The sequence below is a fragment of the Atractosteus spatula genome, chromosome 3 (assembly GCF_055471065.1).
Source record: "Atractosteus spatula isolate fAtrSpa1 chromosome 3, fAtrSpa1.hap1, whole genome shotgun sequence".
NCBI lineage: Eukaryota > Metazoa > Chordata > Actinopteri > Semionotiformes > Lepisosteidae > Atractosteus > Atractosteus spatula.
In genome coordinates this window covers 36,304,634-36,327,091 of record NC_142708.1, presented here as the reverse complement: position 1 = coordinate 36,327,091, position 22,458 = coordinate 36,304,634, and the positions used below count along the sequence as shown (strand labels likewise).

General features: G+C 37.4%; 1 protein-coding gene across 3 annotated transcripts in view; it reads right to left on the bottom strand.

Annotated features, from left to right (window-relative positions):
- The window catches only part of wdfy3 (WD repeat and FYVE domain containing 3), a 152,285-nt gene that overhangs the window by 91,069 nt on the left and 38,758 nt on the right, over positions 1-22,458 (bottom strand). For all 3 annotated transcript variants that reach the window (XM_088910742.1, XM_088910743.1, XM_088910745.1), the window contains exons 4-9: positions 19,300-19,409; positions 12,395-12,556; positions 11,284-11,476; positions 9,420-9,606; positions 3,870-4,036; positions 91-558 (exon numbers count right to left, since the gene is read on the bottom strand). In XM_088910742.1, coding sequence (XP_088766868.1) covers positions 91-558; positions 3,870-4,036; positions 9,420-9,606; positions 11,284-11,476; positions 12,395-12,556; positions 19,300-19,409 — 1,287 coding nt within the window. The remainder of the gene's footprint in view (positions 1-90; positions 559-3,869; positions 4,037-9,419; positions 9,607-11,283; positions 11,477-12,394; positions 12,557-19,299; positions 19,410-22,458) is intronic.

Sequence of the window (22,458 nt, the reverse complement as noted above, 5' to 3'; positions counted from 1 at the left end):
ACAATAGTAATAAGGCAATCTCATATGAAAAGGATTCAGAGTTAAAAATTGGGACACTGCTTGAATAAAAATATGTGCATGCTTCCCAACCTTGTTCATTGAAAGCTTGTGTGGGATCTTTCAGGAGAGCAGCATATTTGTGCAGAAGGTTGACCATGACCTCCAGCAGTCCCACTTCTCTAAAGACGTCACCGAAGATAGGGTCATGACGGCTGAACTTGAGCAGTGTCCGCACAGCGGTGATGCTGCACTGGTATGAAGTGCTGGACTTCAGAAGCACGCTCACACTGAAGAGTTCTTTGCAAGGGATGTAATTCAAGCTGAACACCACAAACTCCAAGAGCTCAAAATATTTGCCTTGTACCTCCAATTGCTTGGATATCTTTTCAGCAAACTGAGACAAAGTGTGCTGGGATTCCAGAATGAAGTAATTAGCGTTATCCGCCACATAAATATTTGAAATTGCATCCAGAATGATTTGGGATAATCGGCTAGTTTTAGCTTTTAGAAAGGCATTCTGAAGTACTGAAAAGGCCTGGATATTCCTCACTGCATGACCTAGATGAGAAAAAGGTTAGAATTAACCTACTTTTGCAATATGTATACAAATCTGTAGGTTAGTAAGTTAAGTTTAAATGTAAGTCTTTCTAAAACTCATTAAGGAGTTCAATAAAAGTTTACATTATACTTAAGAAGAAAAGAAAATTTAAATATAAAAACACTAAAATGATTTATAGTGCAAATAAACACTTTCTTACAGATGTTTGTGTTGCTCAACTACTGTACAGTATATGCACGCTATATTTTATGTCTCAGAATATCTACGGAAATAAAGTAGCTAAAGCAACAATTAATGTTCACATACAGTGAATAACGGTCTGCTTGCATAAAAAAGACTGCCTCTCACCTCGTACACTGTAAATTACAGAAGTAATAATTTATAACTGCTGCTTTTTTATGATTTACTTGAAACAGTTCAACAATCACTTCACTTCAATTTAACAACTTGAGATGGAGTGCTAGATACATGCGTCAAACAATCTAATGTTCAGTCTTCTTGGGGTTCTTATAGAGAATCTGACCTAAAACAGTGAGAACAGACAAGTACTGCAACATATATATAGTTGCATATAGTTAGATTAAATTCAACATTAATTTGCATTTTTAGTGTTTTGACATTCAAGATCCTGACTTTTTTATAAAATGTGTGTTTTTAGCTTTCTCAAGTTCCTTTTGTGAAACAAGAATTACATCACAGAGTATCTCTATATGCAAACTGCACTGCTCCTGCATTACAAATTGTTACTGTTCTGCCTCATTCTTAGTCCAAATACATGAAAAGCTCTCCAAACAAGTTTTCATCATCCTTAAATAAAGCTGTCAATATTTATTTGAAACTACTGTAATTTGCAACGTCCTTAAAACCCATATTAACATATCTGCCTTTAGGCCTAAGAGCACAGAACATCAGTTAACCTTTGTTCGTTAATTTGTTTTGCATCAACAAAAGTTTCACATTTCTGGTTCAGATCCTAAAGTAATTCGTTTACCTATTCTGAAATAGCCAAATGTCATTGGGCAGAATCATTAGGTCATAAGGTCATAAGACGGCAATGATGTTGTAAATTAGCTGTTGTTAGGATGGATGTGTAGATTTTCCAAGGGATCACTTATTCCCATTTGTTATTACAGCTGTATATTGAATACACATTGAATTTCAGAAATCATGGTCATTCATTCAGTCCTCCGAACTAGATATTGCTATGTTAAGCTTATTTGACTTATGTTAATATGTAAAACACAATATCGTTGTGACTTGGTGAGGGGGGAAACTGAAGTTAGCAACATTTTTATTACAGCTTGATTTCATTACTCGAAAGGTTTTGAACAATAAATACTGTTTTGGCATTATTTACTGTACCTAGCTGTCCCTGGGCTAGGAGGCAAGTAAACATGGAAGTGACATGGATGATCAAAGGATGATCCCAATGATTGAGTTAATTAACTTCACAGTAAATCATTAATATATCCATTATACAGAATAAATAATGACTGGGCCATTCCTATGGAGGTCATTTAGCCAGCCTCCAGAGGAATGGAGCACAGCACGTATATAAAAGTGGACACAGAGAAGAAAGAGGACAACAAGGAACAAGAGAGGATGGGAGAATAAACATCACTCATCATCATTATTCACCATCTTTGAAATTGACCAGTAGGAGAGATCCTTTTTCTAATCAGTCTTGGAACCAGATTCTTTCTATGTAATTTGAGCATTATTATAAGAGAGCTTGGTGTGTTCTTTATTTTAGGAAATTCTGATTGCCATTACTGTAGGCCTAAAATATTCTTTCCGAATTCAGTGACAGATTGTTAGAACTGGGAAATTGGCTCCCATTCACTTATGGGCATCTAGGTAAGCAGAAATACAGGTCTTCTCTTATTGATCTGTTCAGGTGTTGTTGTGGTATACTTACATTATAGGGGAAGAATTTTGATCAGTGATTGTACATAGCCGTCTACACTTGTATATTTGAATAAAATTTTGTTCAGAAATATTTGTTTGTCTAAGTTTGGACCCAATTTCGACAAAATCATCAGACGTGAGCAAGAGACATAAAAAGTACACAAGTGTTAGGTAACGCTTAGTTATGTCCTGCCTGCTATTTTGTAATACTATCTATCACATTGACAAAATACTGTACCTTCTAATTTCGTCTTAAGAGATTTTCAATAACAAATTAAAAAACTTAAAATTAATTACTTTAAAATGCTACACAAAAAATGTATTACATTAAATTCCTTCAAGGTAAAAAATTGGGCAGCCTGGGGAAAGTACTGTTCTTGTCCTCGAAGAAACAAACATGACTAGGTAATTGCACTAACTGGGATTTTTTGCTGGACTTAAACTAACCATGGCTAAATATTTGAGTCAACCTTCTCAGAGTATCAATAAAGAGGGCAGGATAAAAAAAGAACACACAGAATTACGGAAATTTAGAGAGAGAGGAGAAAGAAAACATGTTTCTGGTATTGTGACAAAACAGAGTGAACTTCAGAACTAGAACTTGGCCTCATGCAAGGGGCCATTTACTTATATGTATGGAAATACTAATTTCCAATTTGTGATATCCACAGCGGTAAAATAAGTGTCCCACTTGTTTACTGATATATTATTTGAAATAGGAAAAAAGTTTAAATTTATTTGCCATTTGTTTCAGAGAGAACCAGCCCTGAGTGCTGATTAGGATCTTTATTTTCTAAGAAACTCTTTTTGCATGCAGCACTTGTGTCTCTTTTGTCAAGCTCTGTGATCCCATGCCTGTTAAAGCCAAGACCCTTTTACAGACAGCTGTAGATACATTAAATGTGTTGTTGTAAAAAAAGTCATTCTTAGGTTTTTCCACCTGGTTATTTACTTTGTTAGTTGTTGTTGTTAGTTGGAGAACAATGAAAACATGTACCTTGTGATGTTCAGTATTCCCTGTCTGGGGTGTGTATACTTGTTAATTTGTATTAATTTTCTTGCATAACAAGATGGTGTCAGAACCTGATTTGATATTGATTTGATTGTCTTAATTATAATTGTCGTACTTAATTGTCTTATTTATAAGACAACTGGTGAGGTGACAGATCATCATTTCATTCCCCTAGAGGAATCTCTACAGGCTATGCTCACACAAAATGTATAACATCCCTTTATTTAGAGTAATTACTCAGACACACCCTTAATTTGAAACAATATATGTAGTCCACCTTGGAAACGTTTGGTAAATTCAGTTGACTCCAATCCCCAATTAAATTTTACACTGTGAGAGACTTTAGCAAAAATCAATAACTGAATAAACAAATAATTAAATAAGACAAACCTTTCCCGGAGGGCTGTGGCACTACAAACCCAGGTAAAAGGAAGGGTGCTCCTGTAGTGAGACCAGCAGGTTTGAGCTCATTCACACCATAGGTTGTCAGAGAGGTCACCAAGTTCACCAAGTCTTTCAGAGCATCTTTGGAATCATCTTCTTTTGCTTGTTCTAATCTGAAAGAATCAGAGAAATAAAAATGTAAGATTACTGACTTGTTATAAGAATCTTTTAAAATTCTTGCTGGCAAAATTCACAATCACTTCAAACTTTAGTCCACCCACAAATGTGGTACTTTGGTAAACAGAAACCTAAGAAGAAAGCTGTCTGCTGTTGTTTCACTTAAAAGGTATACATCAGTCATACACTTTATAGATAAAAAGAGAATAAACATATATGCATATACAAAGATATAGGATTAGTTCCATGTTTCCACAAGACAGAGATTTTCAATTCACACCCAATCATGAAGGGTCACAGACACTGACAGCTTTCTGTCCGGAGTTATATCATGAAGCTGAATAGCCTCCTGTCATTGGAGACCTCTCATACTCTTATGTCTTCAGCAATAGAAAGCACAGATCCAATATGTAAAGAAGCATGGTCTGCATAAGACAGCTGTCTAGGCACAAGGCTTTGAAGAATCCCCTGTACATAGCACCTAGGCTAATTAGGCAGCAACATTCAGAGGTCAGATCCACAGCTACAGAAGGCAGAACTCACTCCTGGTGTAGTTAAAGACAGGCAGTCTTCCACATAATTTGGAAACATTATAACACAGGCTAAAAGAGACTTCCAAATCTAGAAAATGTCCCAAACAAGAGGTACTGTCTTGCCTTCTATACCTGGTAAGATGGAGGAAGTAGGTAAATATGAACTATTGTGTGAACCATGAGTTTAAAAAGCATGCCTAATATACCATCAAGATACCATATACTGTACGTTCATGAAGTGATTTTTGGCAAGAAAAATCATCCTGAAGGTCTATCTCATACATTTGTTACAGCTGGCCAGTGCTTGATTGTGGCAGAGATCGCACTCTCCTGTAGAACTCATGTTATGCTCATATCTCCATCTCCAGTTGTTTTCTAGATCCCCATCATGTGAAATGCCATGGGGTGACGGTTTCCCTAGGAGGACTGATGGCCTCAAACTACAAGAGCATTTTTAGTGATATGGTGACAGATCAGATTATGTGGGCTCCCTCACATGGAAAAGCCAGGTGACTGGGCCAAAGGATAAAGGGCTCTTTCAATCTTTCACCCCTGTAGCGAGAGAACCAGCAAACTCCATGTCTGAGGAGAAACAGATCTTCGAAAGAAATGGGATTGAGGTTTGAGCCAGGGAGGGGTCATGGAGCTCCATCTTCCCAAGGAGGTAACCTGTACTTTAACAATGATATGAAGGTCTGAAAGTAGCTGAAAGACTTCCCACCATCCTCTATCTGGTGTGTGCAGTCTGAGCATAACATGCAAGTAAAGCAGCCCTTAAGAACACGACATGTAGATGCAAGGCAGCAGAGACAAAGCAGCTTTAGCTGGAGTTTGTGATCACACTGACTGTAGTGGTTGAAGGTCACCAAACCCAGACAAAAAACTGCAGTGCTCCTGAAAGTATCTCTGCTTATAAAACATCCAGGGCACCTATCTGAAGAAGATGCAATAAGAAAATCGAATGATGTTCAGGTCCTGCCAAAGACTGTCCTACAAAACACTATCAAGACCACAGAGCATGCACCAGGCACCAGCCACCACGTCTGAAAACTATATACAGTGACAATGGACCAAATCCGAGAACTATATAGAGGGGTAGTCCCATATCGAAGCACAAAACCTTGGCTACCCCATGGGGGCTAAACAATATTTATTGGTCTGTAAGTCTGTAAGCACCCAAGTTCTTTGTTCTTTGGCACAGCTTTGATGAAAAGAGTAATAATTCAGTCACTCTGGGTTAAAAAGACATTTGTTAATAATGACAATATTATACTAAACAACACACAAAATAAACATACAACATACAAGTTACGCTATGTACTACTTACTAACAAGGCATCCCAGAGGCCATGTCTTGACCACCCAGAAAAATCACACGTTACCAAGTATTCAACTTTTATATTACACCTACAGTATAAAGGCTAAAAGAACAGAAAGCTGCTTTCTAAACTAAACATTATACAACCTACAAATCTCTCTCTCACTGTAAATCTGGATGCTATAAAATTAAATGGAAACCCATCTCAATATTCTAAAAATGCACACACTAACCAGGGAAGTGTTTAACTGAGGGCTTCTCAACACGGGAAAGCAAGGTTCCAATCAAATGAATGGCAAGCTCTCTTAAGAAAGTTAAAATAACTCCAATCTGGTCTTTCCAGATGTTCTGGACAAGGATCTCGCGCCTCTCTGTGTTTCTGTCTCTTATCGTGTCTTTCAGTCTATTCTTTTGTCTCTCTGTACCTGCCTGTTTCATGTGGTATTTTTAGACTGTTGATGACACTCGTAATCATTTACGAAGAACTTAGTAAGCTAAGGTAAACCAAGGTAAAGTTTATAATTGCTAAGTCTCAAAACCCTAGATCTCAACAAACGCATCCTTGCTTTGAAGCTCCAGAAAACTGGAAATGTTGACACAGGCTGGTTGTTAACCATTGCATCTAGATTCTTAGACACTTCAATAATCGCAATAGCTGTAACAATAACAAGGATGCATTCTACGGTCACAGTGTTACAATGCAGCTGGATACAGCCGTGCGGGTGGTGATTGGTCAGAACCCATCCACAAGGAACTAGAGAGTGACGCAAACACCCAAAAAGACTCGGCTGGTTAGGGCTCGAGAGCTCGGGGATGGAGAAAAAATGAAGTGAAAGGGAAGTGAAAATAAAATAACAGATTACTAGCCAGCAGTGCTTAATTAGAGTAGATCGGTCAGTAATGAAAGAGAAAACAGCAAAGACACGACAATATGAAGAAATGCCAGCTGTCTGCAACTCAGGCATAGCAAGGTACCAGCCCCCAGAAGCATACCTCATCTCAACCTGTCCACTGGAATCAGGAAGCCTTGGCTTCAGGGTGAAACCTAGTGTCAATCTCCCCGAAAAAAGGGGACCACACGTGTTATGTGGACAGCCCTCTTAATAGTCTGGGGTGCATGCAGGCAGACAGGGAGTAAAAAATTAAATCATAAATAACTGGCTGGCTGAGCAAGGATTGCAATACAGCAAGAGAAAAGGAAAGGTGCAGTGCAACGGTCTTAGGGGAGCCACCAGGGATAACTGTGCTTCTCCCAAAGGCTCCTGTGCGAGAAGGAGTCTCATCGAATACCAGTAAGGCAGAAAACCCCCACACAATGATCCATTTGGTGGGGCCCAGGAGCTGGTGAATCAAGGTGCACACCCTTATGGGGGATCTCCTCTGAGACCAGGCCAGGTGTGCTCTGTCAGATAGGTCTCCTAGGTTCCTCACTCCAACTAAAATACCCAGATGCAGATGGAAATGGATACCTAGGTGCCCTGTGGATCAAACGGGCAGAGACATCTGCTAGGAAAAGACATAGAAACAAGAACTGGAGCTTAGTCCCCTCTCATCTCCCAGACACTCAGGTCAGCACAGATTCAGGAAACGGTCCCAGTCCAAGAACAAAGGAATGCTCAGGAAGCTCAAGCTAAAGGGGTGATGCTCACCAAGCATCGGAGCAGATTCATGATGACTGCCTCCCTAGGAAAAAAAAAGAAGGCTCCACTGTGGAGCTGGAAGGTGGCTAGGAAAAAGAAAAAATAAAAGTAGAAAAAAAGTGACCCATACAGCCTAAGAAAAGAAGGTGAGAAAGGGAAGAGTTCCATGGGTCGGGAGAAAAAAGGCTGCCTCAAAGAGAAGTCAAAGGGCGGCATGGATGAGGGCAGTTGCAGAAAAGCCTGGCGCAGGACTCCCTACAGAACAGGAATGGGGCTGCAAGGCTGAGAGATGGATGACTGCATGGTCAGAGCCCTGGGGTCCTGGACAACGAAGGCTGGCTCCTGAAATGGGTCAGAATCGTCGGGGAAGAGGAGGCCAGCAGAAAAGAGTCCAGGGTTGCAGAGCAAAGGGCCAGGAGCTACAGTACAGAGTGGAGTAAAGATTTGGAGCTGGAGTCACAGTGCAAGGAGAAATGAAGACTTAAAACTGGAGCTGTAGTGCTTGGCAAAGTGAAAACCTGAAAGTGGAGCTGCAGTGCAAGCTGCAATAGCAGAGTGGGCTTTAAATGCACAGGTGAAGGAAGACAGTAGTTAGCAATGAGCCCTGTGTCGCTCACTCAGCTTTGGGAAGTGGATTCCTGCTGCCAAGCTCCCAGAAAAAAAGAGGACACACAGGTTTGGCATTCCAGGGCAACAGGACTATCCAGGAGAGCTTAACCCGCCACAGCCTCAGCCTGCTCGACTGGAGAAATATTGAAAGAGAGTAGAAGCAGTACTGCAACCGGGACAAAACTTCTTAATCAAGAATCTCCGCCAAAGCAGTGCCTCTACATTAAACTGAGAAACAGAGCAACAGAATTATTAGAATCATAATTGCTTATTAGTTTGAATCACCAAATGAGGATTCTATCAGAGTGACAAGACCTGAAAACTGTGAGCCCTCGGGCAAATGCAACGGTTTCTAAGGGCAATCACAGGCCAAAAGATGCTGCAGGACAGCAGCCATAAGATAAACCTCAAGATTCTCTCAAGACTTCAAGGAACAGAAGTCTAAATTGATTTAAAGGATCACATCACATCTATCCCTAGATTCTCTAATCCACATCCACAGACTCCAGCGATAGATGCCCACATTCAGGCTAGATTTCCACTGTCACTTGAAAAGTCTCACAACAGGTCAAGACCTTGAATACAGATGTTCAGGTCCATGCTGAAGATACAGTAATGAAGTTCCATGTCAGTGTGGGGGATAGGTGATACAGGAAGGTCAAATGCAAAGGTCTAATCAGTGGAGAGGTAGTGTTAAGAGCATACTCAAAAGGTGATGACAACATTTTGTCTGAATGGGAAAAGAACAATTTTGTTTAAAGTAACTGAAAATTGATTCTAGTTGCCTAACACACAAGAATCCAAGATGGAAATGAATCTCTGGCCGACTAAAATATCCATTCATCTATCTATTATCAAAACGATACTTACTCCTTTGAAGGACTACAACAACTCGGAACTTATCCTGGAAGCAAAGTCATGACTGAAACCTGGATGGAACGTCAGTCGCTTACCACAAACTAGCATATAGGCAATTTATAAACACCAACAAACCTAACCAGCAGGTCTTTGGAAAGTGGAAGTTGACGCACCTGGTGAAAACCAATGCAACCAGACAGAAGGTAGCTCTGCAAAAAATAAATCATGAACCCAGGAGCAATAATGCAGTGCTAACCTGCCAAACTCTAGGGAAAACTATATTGGTCTTAGTCTTCTTCTTGGAGAAGATTTTGATTTGTTCTCATTGCTGTTTTACTCTTGATCTCCATAAAGGAGCACGATGGCAAATTAGAAGTATAATTTTTTTTAATAGTTATTTAAAAACAAAACTCATTTTTACCTTAGCATAAGGTCACACAAAAAAGTGTATCCTTGGCACATCCTGAAATCATCAAGCAGGGTTTGTGATACATCACTGGAGTCTTTAAGAAAGCATGAGAGCCCAGCAAACATCTCCACGATCTCCAAAGGTGAAAGGTCATCAGACTGCTGCATATTCTGTATGCAAGTGGCCAAACATTCTTTCTCTGAAAAAAAATTTTGTTTCAATCAAAATGGTATGTCTGACCTCAACAGAACTGAATTTATATGAAAGGTGTTTTTACATAATTTTCAGGTGACTGTAATTGGTAATAATATATGTAACAGTAAAAATGTTTGTAAACAAAAATCTTCTGTTTCACAAGCCCTACATTTTTGCACCCCAAAGCAAATCATATTGTTCATAAAGCCGAAGTATCAGCATACTGAAGGGGAAGTTCTGCCACTGTGCCACTGTCACTGCCCCTTGGTTCTGCCACTGTGATTAGAAACAAAAGATTTGTGGGAAGAAAAATGACCGAAGACCAGTGGCCAATTGATTCCAATTGATTCAAAAACTATTCCACTTTGTTTCATGTTAACTATATTTTCACTCTGTGTTATAAAGAATGACAATGATTTGGAAATGGATTAGATGTGTATGCAGCTGTATGACTTGCTTAGTGTAAAAATATTCTTGGATGTTTTTTTATTATAGGTTGCAATGTTTTCTGAATTCAAAGTAATTTGGAGACCAGGAAACAAAACTAATAAGGGATATTCTCTATGTGGTCTATTTTATAACCTATAACCCTGTATTGATATACTATTGTACATACTATTCAGAAGCATATCATTGTATGAGGTCCACATATTTCTCTGGCTGCGGATTCTTTAAATATATTGGCTATATATTTATATATCACGATTGTGCCTCTATAAACATTTTCTTACTCATCCAAAACGTGAAGTCTCATCATCATTCACAATAAAGGTGCCCTGTGCAACACATGAACTTGCATTGTTATTCCTTTGTTTTCTTGCATCTGCCATCTTCCACTGTTTGTTTTAAATGGATTGTTGACCCATTGAGTGATCATTATCATGCACTGCTTCTGCTACAGTTAGTGAGGGCTCTCCAATAGCGGTCACCCTAAAAAACTTGCATATTTAACATACTATACAAGTAACAGATTTGAAGAACACTGTCATTCATGTTTAGAAAGGAAAAACAAACCAAAGATAAAAAATATTTTCTGCTCAGCACTTATAATAACTAGAAGTTGCAAACAACTATACAGCTTTATAGCCTCACATGCATCAGCTATCTGTAACCTTGCAAAACTAATCAAACTCTTCCTAAGATGTTCCTTTTAATAAATGTCCAAAATAATGTATACATATTTCTTTTAAATGTAATATTTTACTCAAAACATAAATGCTTAAACTGAAGACTTCTGAGAGTAAGATAAGTTACAGTTAATGTAACTAAAGAGAAAAAAATGAAATGTGTTGACTTTATACTGTAAGTATTCAGACCTGTGAACTAAGTATTGGGTGAAAGTACCTTTGGCAACAATCAATATACTATTTTCTTTTTGGGTTTTGCTTTGAATTTGTGAATTAGTATGTATACGGGTAGGGTGATGGGTGTCTAAACTCAAGGCCCAAGCTGTGGGCTCTTTCAATAAACTGGATGAAATTTCAGCTGCTAAAATTTCAATTAAATAAAATGGGCCACATAGCCTGCTCTCATATGCTGCCATTTCAAACTTTTTTATGTTTTACTAGCCATTCTGGCTTAAAATTCTATTTGAACAAAACTTGTAGATTAAGACCATGAAAACAGTAGGCTGACTTGGCAGCCCATAATGTTCACATTGCTACAGCAATGGGACACGCACCATGTATGTATTTGACTACATTGACACTCAAGCCATGCCGAGAGATTGTCATGAGCACTTCCCCTGCACTCTTCCTCCAGGGGAGGTTGTGGGGAGGACACCATGATGTTATTGCACTGAACAAGAGCTGGAGGTCATCCTTCTGAGCCAGCTCCTCTGCTGGGGACACAAAGCTACAGAGCTTGACAAGTATCTGTAAGAGAAAGAAGAGAATCTGTGAGGGTTGCTCAAAGTTGTTATCTCAACCCTCATACCCACCAAACCCACTTTAAAATACTGTCATGCCCTACACTAAAACCATAAAAAATTGGTACAGTCAATTAACAATGTGACATCATATTGTTATAGCTCCCCCAACCCCTTCAACAATATCCATAGAATAACTAGAATTTCCATTTCTTTGTTTCCTTTCAGATGGATTTGTTCATCTTGAAACCCTGCTCTTTATTGACTTAAAATATGTCCCTAGTAAAGACCAAAAATAAGCATCAACATTGTCCCTTAAAATTTCAAATTCTAGCTTGATACTGCAATGGAATCACTTACAGTAGTATGACATATGACAATGTCTTATTTGTATCATAAAACAGTTTCCGATTCACAACACAAAAACAATAGTTGCCAAGAAAATGCTTTATTTCTTCTTCCATGTGTTACAACCTGCTTCTGATGTATGAGGTACAGTATGTATAGACACCTTAATTTTCTGGAACAATTCGGAAAATCCTCCAATTCAAAAACTTCCATCAGAAATATTATATTACATGCTGACGGAAAATCCTCCAATTCAAAAACTTCCATCAGAAATATTATGTTACATGCCGATCAGATAGAAAGTAGAAAATAAACTTTATTTGCTTAAATTTAAATTTTCCTACTTTTACAAAACATTTACTGTTTATGACCTGTTGAATGTAGATTTACTGTGCTGAAAACTATCCTCTCTGTTACCCTATGGTAGTATTTGTCACACTCACGCTGGAATGTTACTGGAGAAATGCTGTTAAATGTTAGTTCATTTATATTCAGGATTTTCATTTAGCATGCTGTCCACATCGTTATTACAGATTGCAACGTTGTCAGATTGTTGTCTGGTCAGCAGCTCACTGACCTGCACGAAGACTTTCTGTAGCAAAGCTCTGCGGTCGGCGAGGGGCAGCTCTGTCTGTGCTGCCCCTGGGGCTTCGGGCACATGGGGTAGGTCAAAGAACAGGTACAAACATTTGACCAGCGTGGATGGCACTGACATTGTAGTCATGCAGTCCACTGTTTTCTAGGGAAAGAAGCAAAGAGAAACACAAATGCATATCACTTTGTTTTTATTTGATTTTAAAAACCAAAGGTGGCATGAAGAAATCTGATTCTATCAACATCAAAGGCACATTCAATAATTACTTAAGACCAAATATCTACAAATAAAGCAGGGAGTTGGACCTCTAAAATCTCATGGAGAGAACAGAAACTCTGAACAGGGATGTCAAGTGCTACTTCAGAAATGCAAAATTGAAACGGAATACAGAAACCTATATATTTATCTTTTTTAAGATACACTGATAACATATATCTTAAGATATATATTATCTCCACAATACATTCAGAAATAAACTATCATGAAAAATACAAAATCTTTTCTTCAGCATGTGTACTGACATTTTGTTGAACAGACATGAAATCAGTGAACTCATTATTCTGATTTAACATTTGTCAACAACAGGGATGATCTGTGAATCTCATTTAATTACTAGATTATTAATGGCATCACCAGGATGAAGATACAGACTAATGAAATGCTAAAATATTTTTCAGCTAAAGCCTGAAGTACTATTCATTGTCCCAGACTCATCAAGTAGGGCAAAAACAACATAACCATTACATTCTTATCTTCCAAGTCAGCCACTGTTACACAAGCAGCTTAACAATGGGCATTGTCCTGCTGGAATGTTGTCACATCAGACTGTGCACGCAGAAAAACAGCAAATGAGATACCAGGAGTTGATAAATATAATGCTTTGTAGTCAGGTTGCCATCAATCCCTACAAATGGAGTTCTGCAGCAAATAGACATTTTTGCCCAGACACATTTGGACATCTCCAACACTTTTAAAGTGTCCTGACTCATGGCCTCCCGAATCAGTGACAAACTGTGTTTGGCTGTAAAGTCTTTTTACAGGTTAGAAATTGCTGTCACCACATCAGATGAAAAGGAACAGTGCACTGATTTGATTCTAGCCTCCAACATTCCAATAATATGAAGCCACTTGACATGTTGGGGAGACCAGATTCATTTGGTTTTTTTTCTTTCATATTTTGCATCAAATTTCACATTGGTGACATTTAACAGTGATTTAGTGCTCATGTAACAGTCATTAATTTGTCACATGGTTAGTCATGAATGTTCAATTAATCAAAATGATGCCAAAACATTTAATCAATATTATTATACTTTATCTTTCTAAAAATTTACTTGGATACACAGTGATAGGAGTCTTTGATGCACAATATATATATTGCATGGCATAAGGTCAATTACTTTCTAAGATAAGCTTTAATTTTTTTTCCAAATATACTCTCAAGATAAAATGAGACAATGTCATGAAAGTAAAGCATAAAAGCAATAACAGCATTTTCCCCTTTCAGTTTTATTAAAAACAAACAAAGCAATATAAGAAGATTCCACAATGCCCAACATGCTCAGACTGGCACAATGATCACAGATCATGTGATTTCCACATCGTCGTTTTCAGACTCTTTTTAGCTATAAAATGTTCCCCCTACATACCAGATAATAAAAAAATCATTTTAGAACAGTTATATACAGGTTATTATGTAAAGATATGGATAGCCTAGGATCTGAAGTATTAGAATGTCTAAAAAATATTAACAACTTACAGAAGCCGATTTCTAAAGTCAAAGCAACACTTTTCGGACAATGTATTAAATACTTGTATGTGTTTTATTTTTATGTGTGCTTAGTATGATTTGTGACTTGACTAATTTTTGGGGAAAAAAGCACATTCTGAAGAGCTGTCAAAGCTAAATACCAGGGGAAGTTCATCATGATGTCTGAAACCCAAAGGAACTAGAATCATAGGCTGAAACTTCCCCAATACTCTTCTCTACTGCACTTTCAGTTTTTGAAAAGGCTTTATTTAGCACTTCTTTCTAGATTGTGCAACTTGGCTCCCTTATAGACAATCAGTGTGGAGACATATTACGTTTTGCCAAAAACACTATGAAAATACTATGAAAGTATTCATTCACATAACAGACCTGCAAGTGAGTGAATAACATACTTGACTCTTCATCTTGTTCTGATAAATTCCCATTGTTGAGTTATAAATGATGCACATACGTTTTTTTTAAGTGAATATGTTCAATCAAAACTTGAATGCGCGTAAGGAAGTCTTTTAAAGATGAAATGAAGGTCAAATGTCAAATGCAAAAAAAAAAGCTTGCATAAAATAGCAGTTTCCGGAAGAAAAGAAGTGAGGCCAAAAACAAAATTCAGCCTGCCCCGGTGAATCCTCATAGTGGGACAGGAGGAAAGAAAAAGAAGCACAATTGCGGCCTCAATGCTCTATTCACAATCCCATCCAGGACTGTTGCTGGAATGTTCTCCCCTTACGCTCTTAATCCAGGGCTGCAGGTTTTTTTTTTTGCAAAAGTCACTAGCAGCTTTGCACACTGGGATTATGCCCATTCTTTTTGAGAAATTGCTTAAGCTTGGCATGTTGACTGTGGCAGTCAATGGATAATCCTGCCACAGATTTTCAGATGCAGGTCAAGATTCCGATTTGAGTTAGTGGCAAAGTAACATAAGCCTTGACATGCTGGAGCTTTGTCTTGCTTCACCTCTAAAAGCAGTACATTCAAATTTCTCCCAGAGAAATTTCTGACGGGCTGTGTTAGACATGCCTGCACTCTTGACCAAGAGCAGTGTGCCTCACAGTGACATTCACTGTCAAGTTCTCTCTCGCCAACTTCAGCAGTACTTCTTATTATTAAATTATTTTTGACATCCTGAAATACAGCTTAGACACTTCCTCATTGGAAATTAATTTCACTGCATAATACTCTTCCTGCTCCTTTTCATACTTTCATCATAAACCACTATCTTCTTAAAATTCTGATGCACGTTACTTAATAAAAATATAATTCCATTTCAGTTGACACTATAGATTATGATTCTGCATAAGAGACACCCACTTATTCTTTTATTAGGGATTAAGTAGAGAAGGAGATTTTTTCCATGCAAAAGTGAAATGGCTTCCTGTGTGGGTGTTTTCCCAAGGGAAAGGAATTGTCTTTGGGATTTTAACACACTGGTGCTGTACTGTATACTTTGCATCAAAACAAAAAGTGGAGCAAAGCACTGTGATTTAACACATTTGTATGTCCCTCTCCTGACAAAGCAAAGAAGAGTTAGTGACATTATTGGAAGAGTGAATAAAAGACAAAGCAAGAAGAATGGATCAGTACTGGAGCAACAAATTTGGAAAAGAACTGCAAAAGAGACTAAAGAAGACCAACTGGAAATTCTTTTGGAAAATTGTAATTTGTGGGAGCAAGAATCTGAAGATAGGGATTTGTGGAAGGACTTGAGCGAAGCCCTTATCTCATAGCACACTAAAAGGGGCTGATGGTGATGATTTCTTTCATCTTTCTGGAAATCTTTATTTCTTACATACACAATTAAGAGTTGCATGCAATTCTCTGTTCTACTTTCTTGTATATTTTGTACTTGCCTCACTATTTTATCAAATAAAATTTTATAAAAAGAATAGTATCAGCTCTGCACACATTATGGTTTATGCATTCTATTCTGCACAACATGAATATACTTATTTTCCATTTCACAATCAACCTTGGGAAACTGTCAAACACTCGGAACAAAAACCTACCCATATAAAGTTTTATTCACTAATAAAGCACATAACAGTGATAAAGAGGATGAAGCAGACAAACTAAATTATTAACAACAGATGCTGTTATAACAGACATTGATAAACTTCACCTCCTACAATCATAAATCTGATTTTAGTTGAAATGTAAACAAAATGATAAGTACTTCTGCACAGTCTTTAGTGTGTGGGAGATTTTCAACAAAAACTCACACAGTGCTTATTCATGTAGATGAATCAGACTCTCAACAACAATACAAATATGTATTCTTGCTTTCTTTTCAGAAGACAATGCAGAGGTTGTTTTTAGGTTACAGACCACATATATTTTTCATTACAGGTTTACCGAGAGAAATCCATTTATGGATAACTTCATTTTGTATTTTTTAAATAACATTTCTAAAATTTTTCTAATCCAAGTTATCATTAGGACAGGAGATGTGTTACCAATGTAAACTTTAATGTTTTCTTTATTGAAACTACAGTAATTGAACACTGAACAAAATACAACTGTATATCTCTCACGGTATATTATTACTAAATGCTCACACATTTCATGTAGTGAAAAGGCTGATCATTTTACTAGCTTACTATTCTTTCAAGCAGAAGATCCATGAGGTATGCTTATCAATCAATATGTCGCACGGCAACACTTCTAACAGCTAATACTGTAGCGGCAAGGCTTATTAATAATACAGGAATTAAGCTTGCTGCTCCCTTGCCAGTCCCTCTCTCCGTCATCTCAGTGGTTCTGGACACAGAGAGGCCATTCCATTTGGTTCAGATTTAAGGTGTTTTTCTATCTGATAGAGTTTCCTGATAAGGAACAACTCCCAAGGCTGAGATTATCCAGTCACCCTAATAAATGTTCATCGCTGGCGCCTTACTGTCTGAGAGATTCCAAGGGAGAGTCTCATCCCAGGTTGTTTACATCCCTAATGTCAGAGAGCATTGTTACTCATCCTCCACCTCGATCAGCCAATCAGGAACTGGTAGGGCAGGGTAATCCCGTGTGGGTCTCAAGAGCCCGCGGAACATTCAGCCAATGAACGACCGTAGTACCTCCAGATAAAAGAGGCAGCACAGGGCCCAGAAGGGGCCCCTCCAGGACATTCTCAGACTCAGCTTGGATAAACACGTGACGGCCAGTGTGTCCGAGTGCCAGGACTTTACCGTGTTCTAAGAGTCGAGAACGGAGGTCGCCCGCGCGTAACCAAAGGTTCCACCCGAGGTTAGGCCAGTAGCAAGCCTCGTGAACTGCCGGTACCCCACTGCAAACACTCGCCTGATCAACGAGTGAACTACGGTTGGAACTGTCGACAGCTGAACCTCAGTATTCAGGACTAGCGCTACATCGGGAACGAACCGGTCCTCTTCCCGTCTAAAGAGTGTGACTTGCTTGGACCAGCAGTCACTTTTCATGTGCACAAACTCTGCTAGTTAAGCCAGGACTAACAAGCCAATCTTCAGAGATCCCACTGCCAACGCGCCGCAGCAGGAATCTCTCCCTCCTTCTCCCACACCTCACGCCGAACCAGGACTGCCTGGCACCGAGCCAGAGGATGCCGATTGGACACAGAAACAGCCTGTCGCTGTTCCCTTGTGTCCGCGGGAGATCTGAATCCACACAGATTGGATGAGTATTCAACATTCTGCATTACAGCTCAAGAATTCAATTGTTACCTCAACCCAGTTGATGTCAATTTAATTCCTATGAGTGATGTACTTGCTTTGAAGTATCTAGTGTAGAAGCTGTAATCAAAGCTCATTTACAAAATGGAATACTGAATGTATGTCCCTCTTGGTATTTGTAACTGTTCGTTATTGAATATATACCTTTTGTATTCTGCTAGCCCTCACTATAAGATCTGTTATGTTTATATGCACATTTTATGCATCAATAAATGTATTCTCGTGTAATAGTATCCGTGTGTGTGCGCTGTTTGAGTTATCCCGCAAGGTTGATTCTAATAGCCATCAAAAGTATCATTTTGTGACTTACTGCGACAATTAATAATTGTCCCAGTAAATGCACAAAACCCCTACAATACAAAGCAAAAACATTTTCATAAACACATTTGTGCTACAGGTTTATCTTTTCAAATTTGTTTATGAAAATGCATGTTAATCTCAAATTGTTCAAAATCCCGAACATCAAGAACAAGACCAGAAAAATGGTCAAACTAACATGTGAAACTAAGAAAGTGCAGTTGGCACTTCTTTACCCAGAGTTGCAGGAGACTGGATCAATCTACCCTGTCATGTTGTTAGAAAAAACTGAATGAATGTTTCTTTAAAAAAGAATGAGACTGTCTTTTCAATTAGCTTATAAGAACCTAATCTTTCATTGCAAGCTTTTTTATGTTCTTAAAATAACAGTGCTAGTAAAGACTAAGGTCAAGGTTACATCTTTCATTGCATCAGGGACAGTCACTATCGTATCAGACACTGAATTATTACTTGTGACCTTTGGTCAAGAGAGGGTGGGCTTTCATTATCTGTTAGAAGGCAGCACAGAAATCAGCTGGCAAAACAATTAATTCAATAGCACAAAAGCTGGCTATGAAGGGCATTCTTTTACAGTGTGAAGAAAAGACTGCTGTTCTAATGACGTTAAGAGTGTAGGTGCCAGCAAGACATTTGTTACAGTTACAACTTGAAGCTCTAAATAGAAATCTTTTTCAGAATTCTTTAGTAAATGATTATAATCGTTACAAATTGAAAAAAGGACTTAAAAGTGTGGAACCTAAATTTGTATTTTTTCTTCAAACTAGATTAAAAAATGATCATTTTAAGTCGAGACAAGGTGATTTTCCCAATATTAGTTCTGATTAAAATTTTACCCCTTGTCCTTCTAGAGAAAAGCTAAGCTATCTGCAGTCTCATTACTGTAGGAGCGTTTTACAGTCTTTGATAAGTTGACTGTATATTTTTTCATTCTTTCTAATTTTCAACAACTGACACATTTAGCGGTTTTCTCCATGCAGCTATATTGTAAAGAAAGCTTGATGTATTACTAAAGTTCATGACGACCATAATATTAAGACATCAAACATCAACAAAAGCTCTAAAACAGTTTTGAGTTGTGGACAGAAAAGCAGCCTGCACAAACAGACCTGTCCAGAAGATGCCAGCAGGTTGATGGTGGTCAATAGCATCCATCCTCGGCTAGCCTCCTCGCTCTGGTTCACCTCCAGGAATTGAACTATGGCCCGGCTTGCTGCCTCTGCAAGAAATAACTTAAAACTTAACACTTCAGAAGGAACCTTTTACTTCTCTTGATTTATACAAAACCTCAAAAAACATATATACATATATAAACTTACTTACAAACCTTCTGTCTTGAAGTAAAGAAAAACTCAAAAATGTAGAATACAACACCATCTGTCAAAATCAAGTTTAGCTGAAACAAAGCTTTAATAAAGTATTATGCGTGTGCTTGTGATGTAGTCATCATCTTTGACATAAACATGAAAGTTTAATGGATAGTAGGACATCAAAATAGACAGTCACTTCATTACACTGTAATGTTAAATACTGTGAAATTAATAATAATTCATGGGGAAAACTAATGCTGACAATCATATATTTGTTTAGAACTAATTTAGGAAAAGTTAAATTAGCAGAATGTCCATCAGACAGAACTGCTAGGGATTGATCATAAGCAATTCATTTGAAGCTCACTACATAATTATTCTGCCTACTAAAAAGTTAAATATATTTTAACATTTTTAGTTTTTAGAAAACATTCTATTCAAAATATAAAATGGCAGGGTATTATGCAATGTTTGTCACAGTACAATGGAAATTTGATCAGCCTTTTTGATTGTATTGATATTTTACCCTAAACTAATACTGTATGTTATTCAGAGTAAAACAAGTCACTTCAAACTTAAGGCACAAATTATTACGAAAAATTATTATTACCTAGCAACATTTATGTGATTTACCTCTTTACTTAGATAATTGTACATGTGCAACTACCCAGTATTCTTACCTGCATTCTAGGTATGTTATCATAACTAAGCTTTGAAATGGATCTCAAAAGACTTGTCAAAAAAATAAAAGAAAAATGCAAAAGAATTCACTAACTATTACACAGCAGTAAAAGGTCACAGGATAGAAAATCTTAAAGCACCTTTAATTGTTCATTTCTATATTCAGTGTTGTTGTTTTTTAATACTAATATTAAATGGTTTTTCACCCAATTACAAAGTCCTTTTGAATAGTACTCAATATCATCACCCATTATAACCAGTAAAACACCTCACCAGGTACTTACATTAAGTGTTATATGACTGAAGGGCAAATTAACATTGATGATTCATGACAGCCACAGCATAACCATAAGATGTATATTTTATTTACATCTAAAATTATGTAACACTCAGATGACAGCCACTTCATAAGGGCAATGAAGGGTGCTTCACGGTGCTCAACAGTGATGATTTTGTAATATACACCTATTGTCACAGGGAGATTTACATGACTTTTAGCATGGGTGATTTAATTATTTTCTACTGCAGGACCTCTTGATAAATGGATTTTGTGCTCATTTGCGTCAATGGTGGACATTTTGGAAATACTATCATTCAGTTATTTTAATATGCTGCTTTGTTTTTAGTTTGTTTTTTACGAGATTAATTTTAAAAAGTTAAACATGTGTTTGATCTCATTTAGAGACATAAGCTTCCAAAGGCACCAAAATGCTTTTTAGGAAATCATAAAAACTACTAAATGTTGAGTAATGCTAATTATTTGAGTAGTGGGTGAGGGTAAACAGAACACTGTTCAACACTGAAATTAACTCTCTCCAAAAAGGCTTGGTAAATATCTTTACGTTAGGATTTAAAATGTAATGTATAGCTCCTCTAGATTTTTAATTTTGTTGGGAAGGTTATTAGTGAGTTTAATGATCTACCCCTGAGGAAAGTGTACTTGATAACAGTTTATAAAAAGATTGGTGTCAGATGACCTTAGATAGCTCACAAAACACATAAAGAGAAATAACAGACAAATATTGTGTACACCAAACCATAAAATGCTTCAAAGTGGCTGCCCACAGGGCTATTTTGCAAACAGAAACAACAAATAATAAAAAGAACACAATGATATATTCAAATGGTGTCCAAGAATACTGAACTGATCCTGAAGATAATATGTGCTATCTATCAAGGACACTGGAACCTGTCTGGCTTGCCTGTAATGTTTTAATATGCCTAAGAGCGATTTAAACACCATGTGCAATATCCCAAGCAAAAGGAAACTAAATCATGAAAGTGGAGCTAGGCTTCACCTACAAATAAGTAGGGGCAAAGTTTAGAATTATGCCACAGATGGAAATCATTTGACCTCAATGCGGCAGAAATATAAGACCCCAAAAACTGAAATCTTATAGTTCTCCAAGGGCTCTTGTTTTTTTCTGAATATTGATGACAAGGCCATATAAGGACAGTGAAACATACAGTGTAAGTGGTGCTGAACTAGGCTGCCTCTCTCCATCAAAAAATAAATCCTTTCTTTGAGATCAAAATTATTACCAAATTATTAAGACTGTTTACTTTTCATTGTTACTTTTTCACAGTATTTTTAAAATCTACGCAACATATGTACTAAATTAACTGAAAAAAATCTACGCAAGTACCTTTTTTAAATAAACTAAATTTGACTGTGCTGTGTTCAGAAAGCTTGCACCGAAACAGCAATACATTTTTTAACTGAACATATACTGATAAGCAGTATTATTGTATTAGAGCTGTGTGTAAACTATTTTGTATAAGGTCCTTGTTTTATAATGGGCACTGAAAAAAGAGACAAGACAATTAAACGTTAAATCAATAGTTACTCTAAAAGAAAAGCAATTTTAGGTATTGCCTATAGTAAAATTCTCCTCTTTGATTGGCATTATTTGGATGATCAATTAGACTCAATACCAAATGTTAGTCATTGTTATAATAAGATAAAGGATACATGGCCTGGTTTTGATTTCTTTTTTTATAAAGGAATGGCTTAACTATATGCAACAAAACAAAAAAGAACAGTAGTACAACATGGGGATAATGCTACTGTATATTGTAAGTAACTCAAGGGTGGCTGTATTCCATGGGCATAAAATCATAACTGCAGGATCTCTGAGTGTCACAAATGGCTAAGGTGTGTTCACCTTAGGCTGAAATCTATGATTCCCAGTCAGGGAAGAAGGCAATCGGTGCTTTTGGGATGTGTGACACTTCCTCATTTTCTCATAACGTCATAGGTTTTTTTTTTCTATGGGT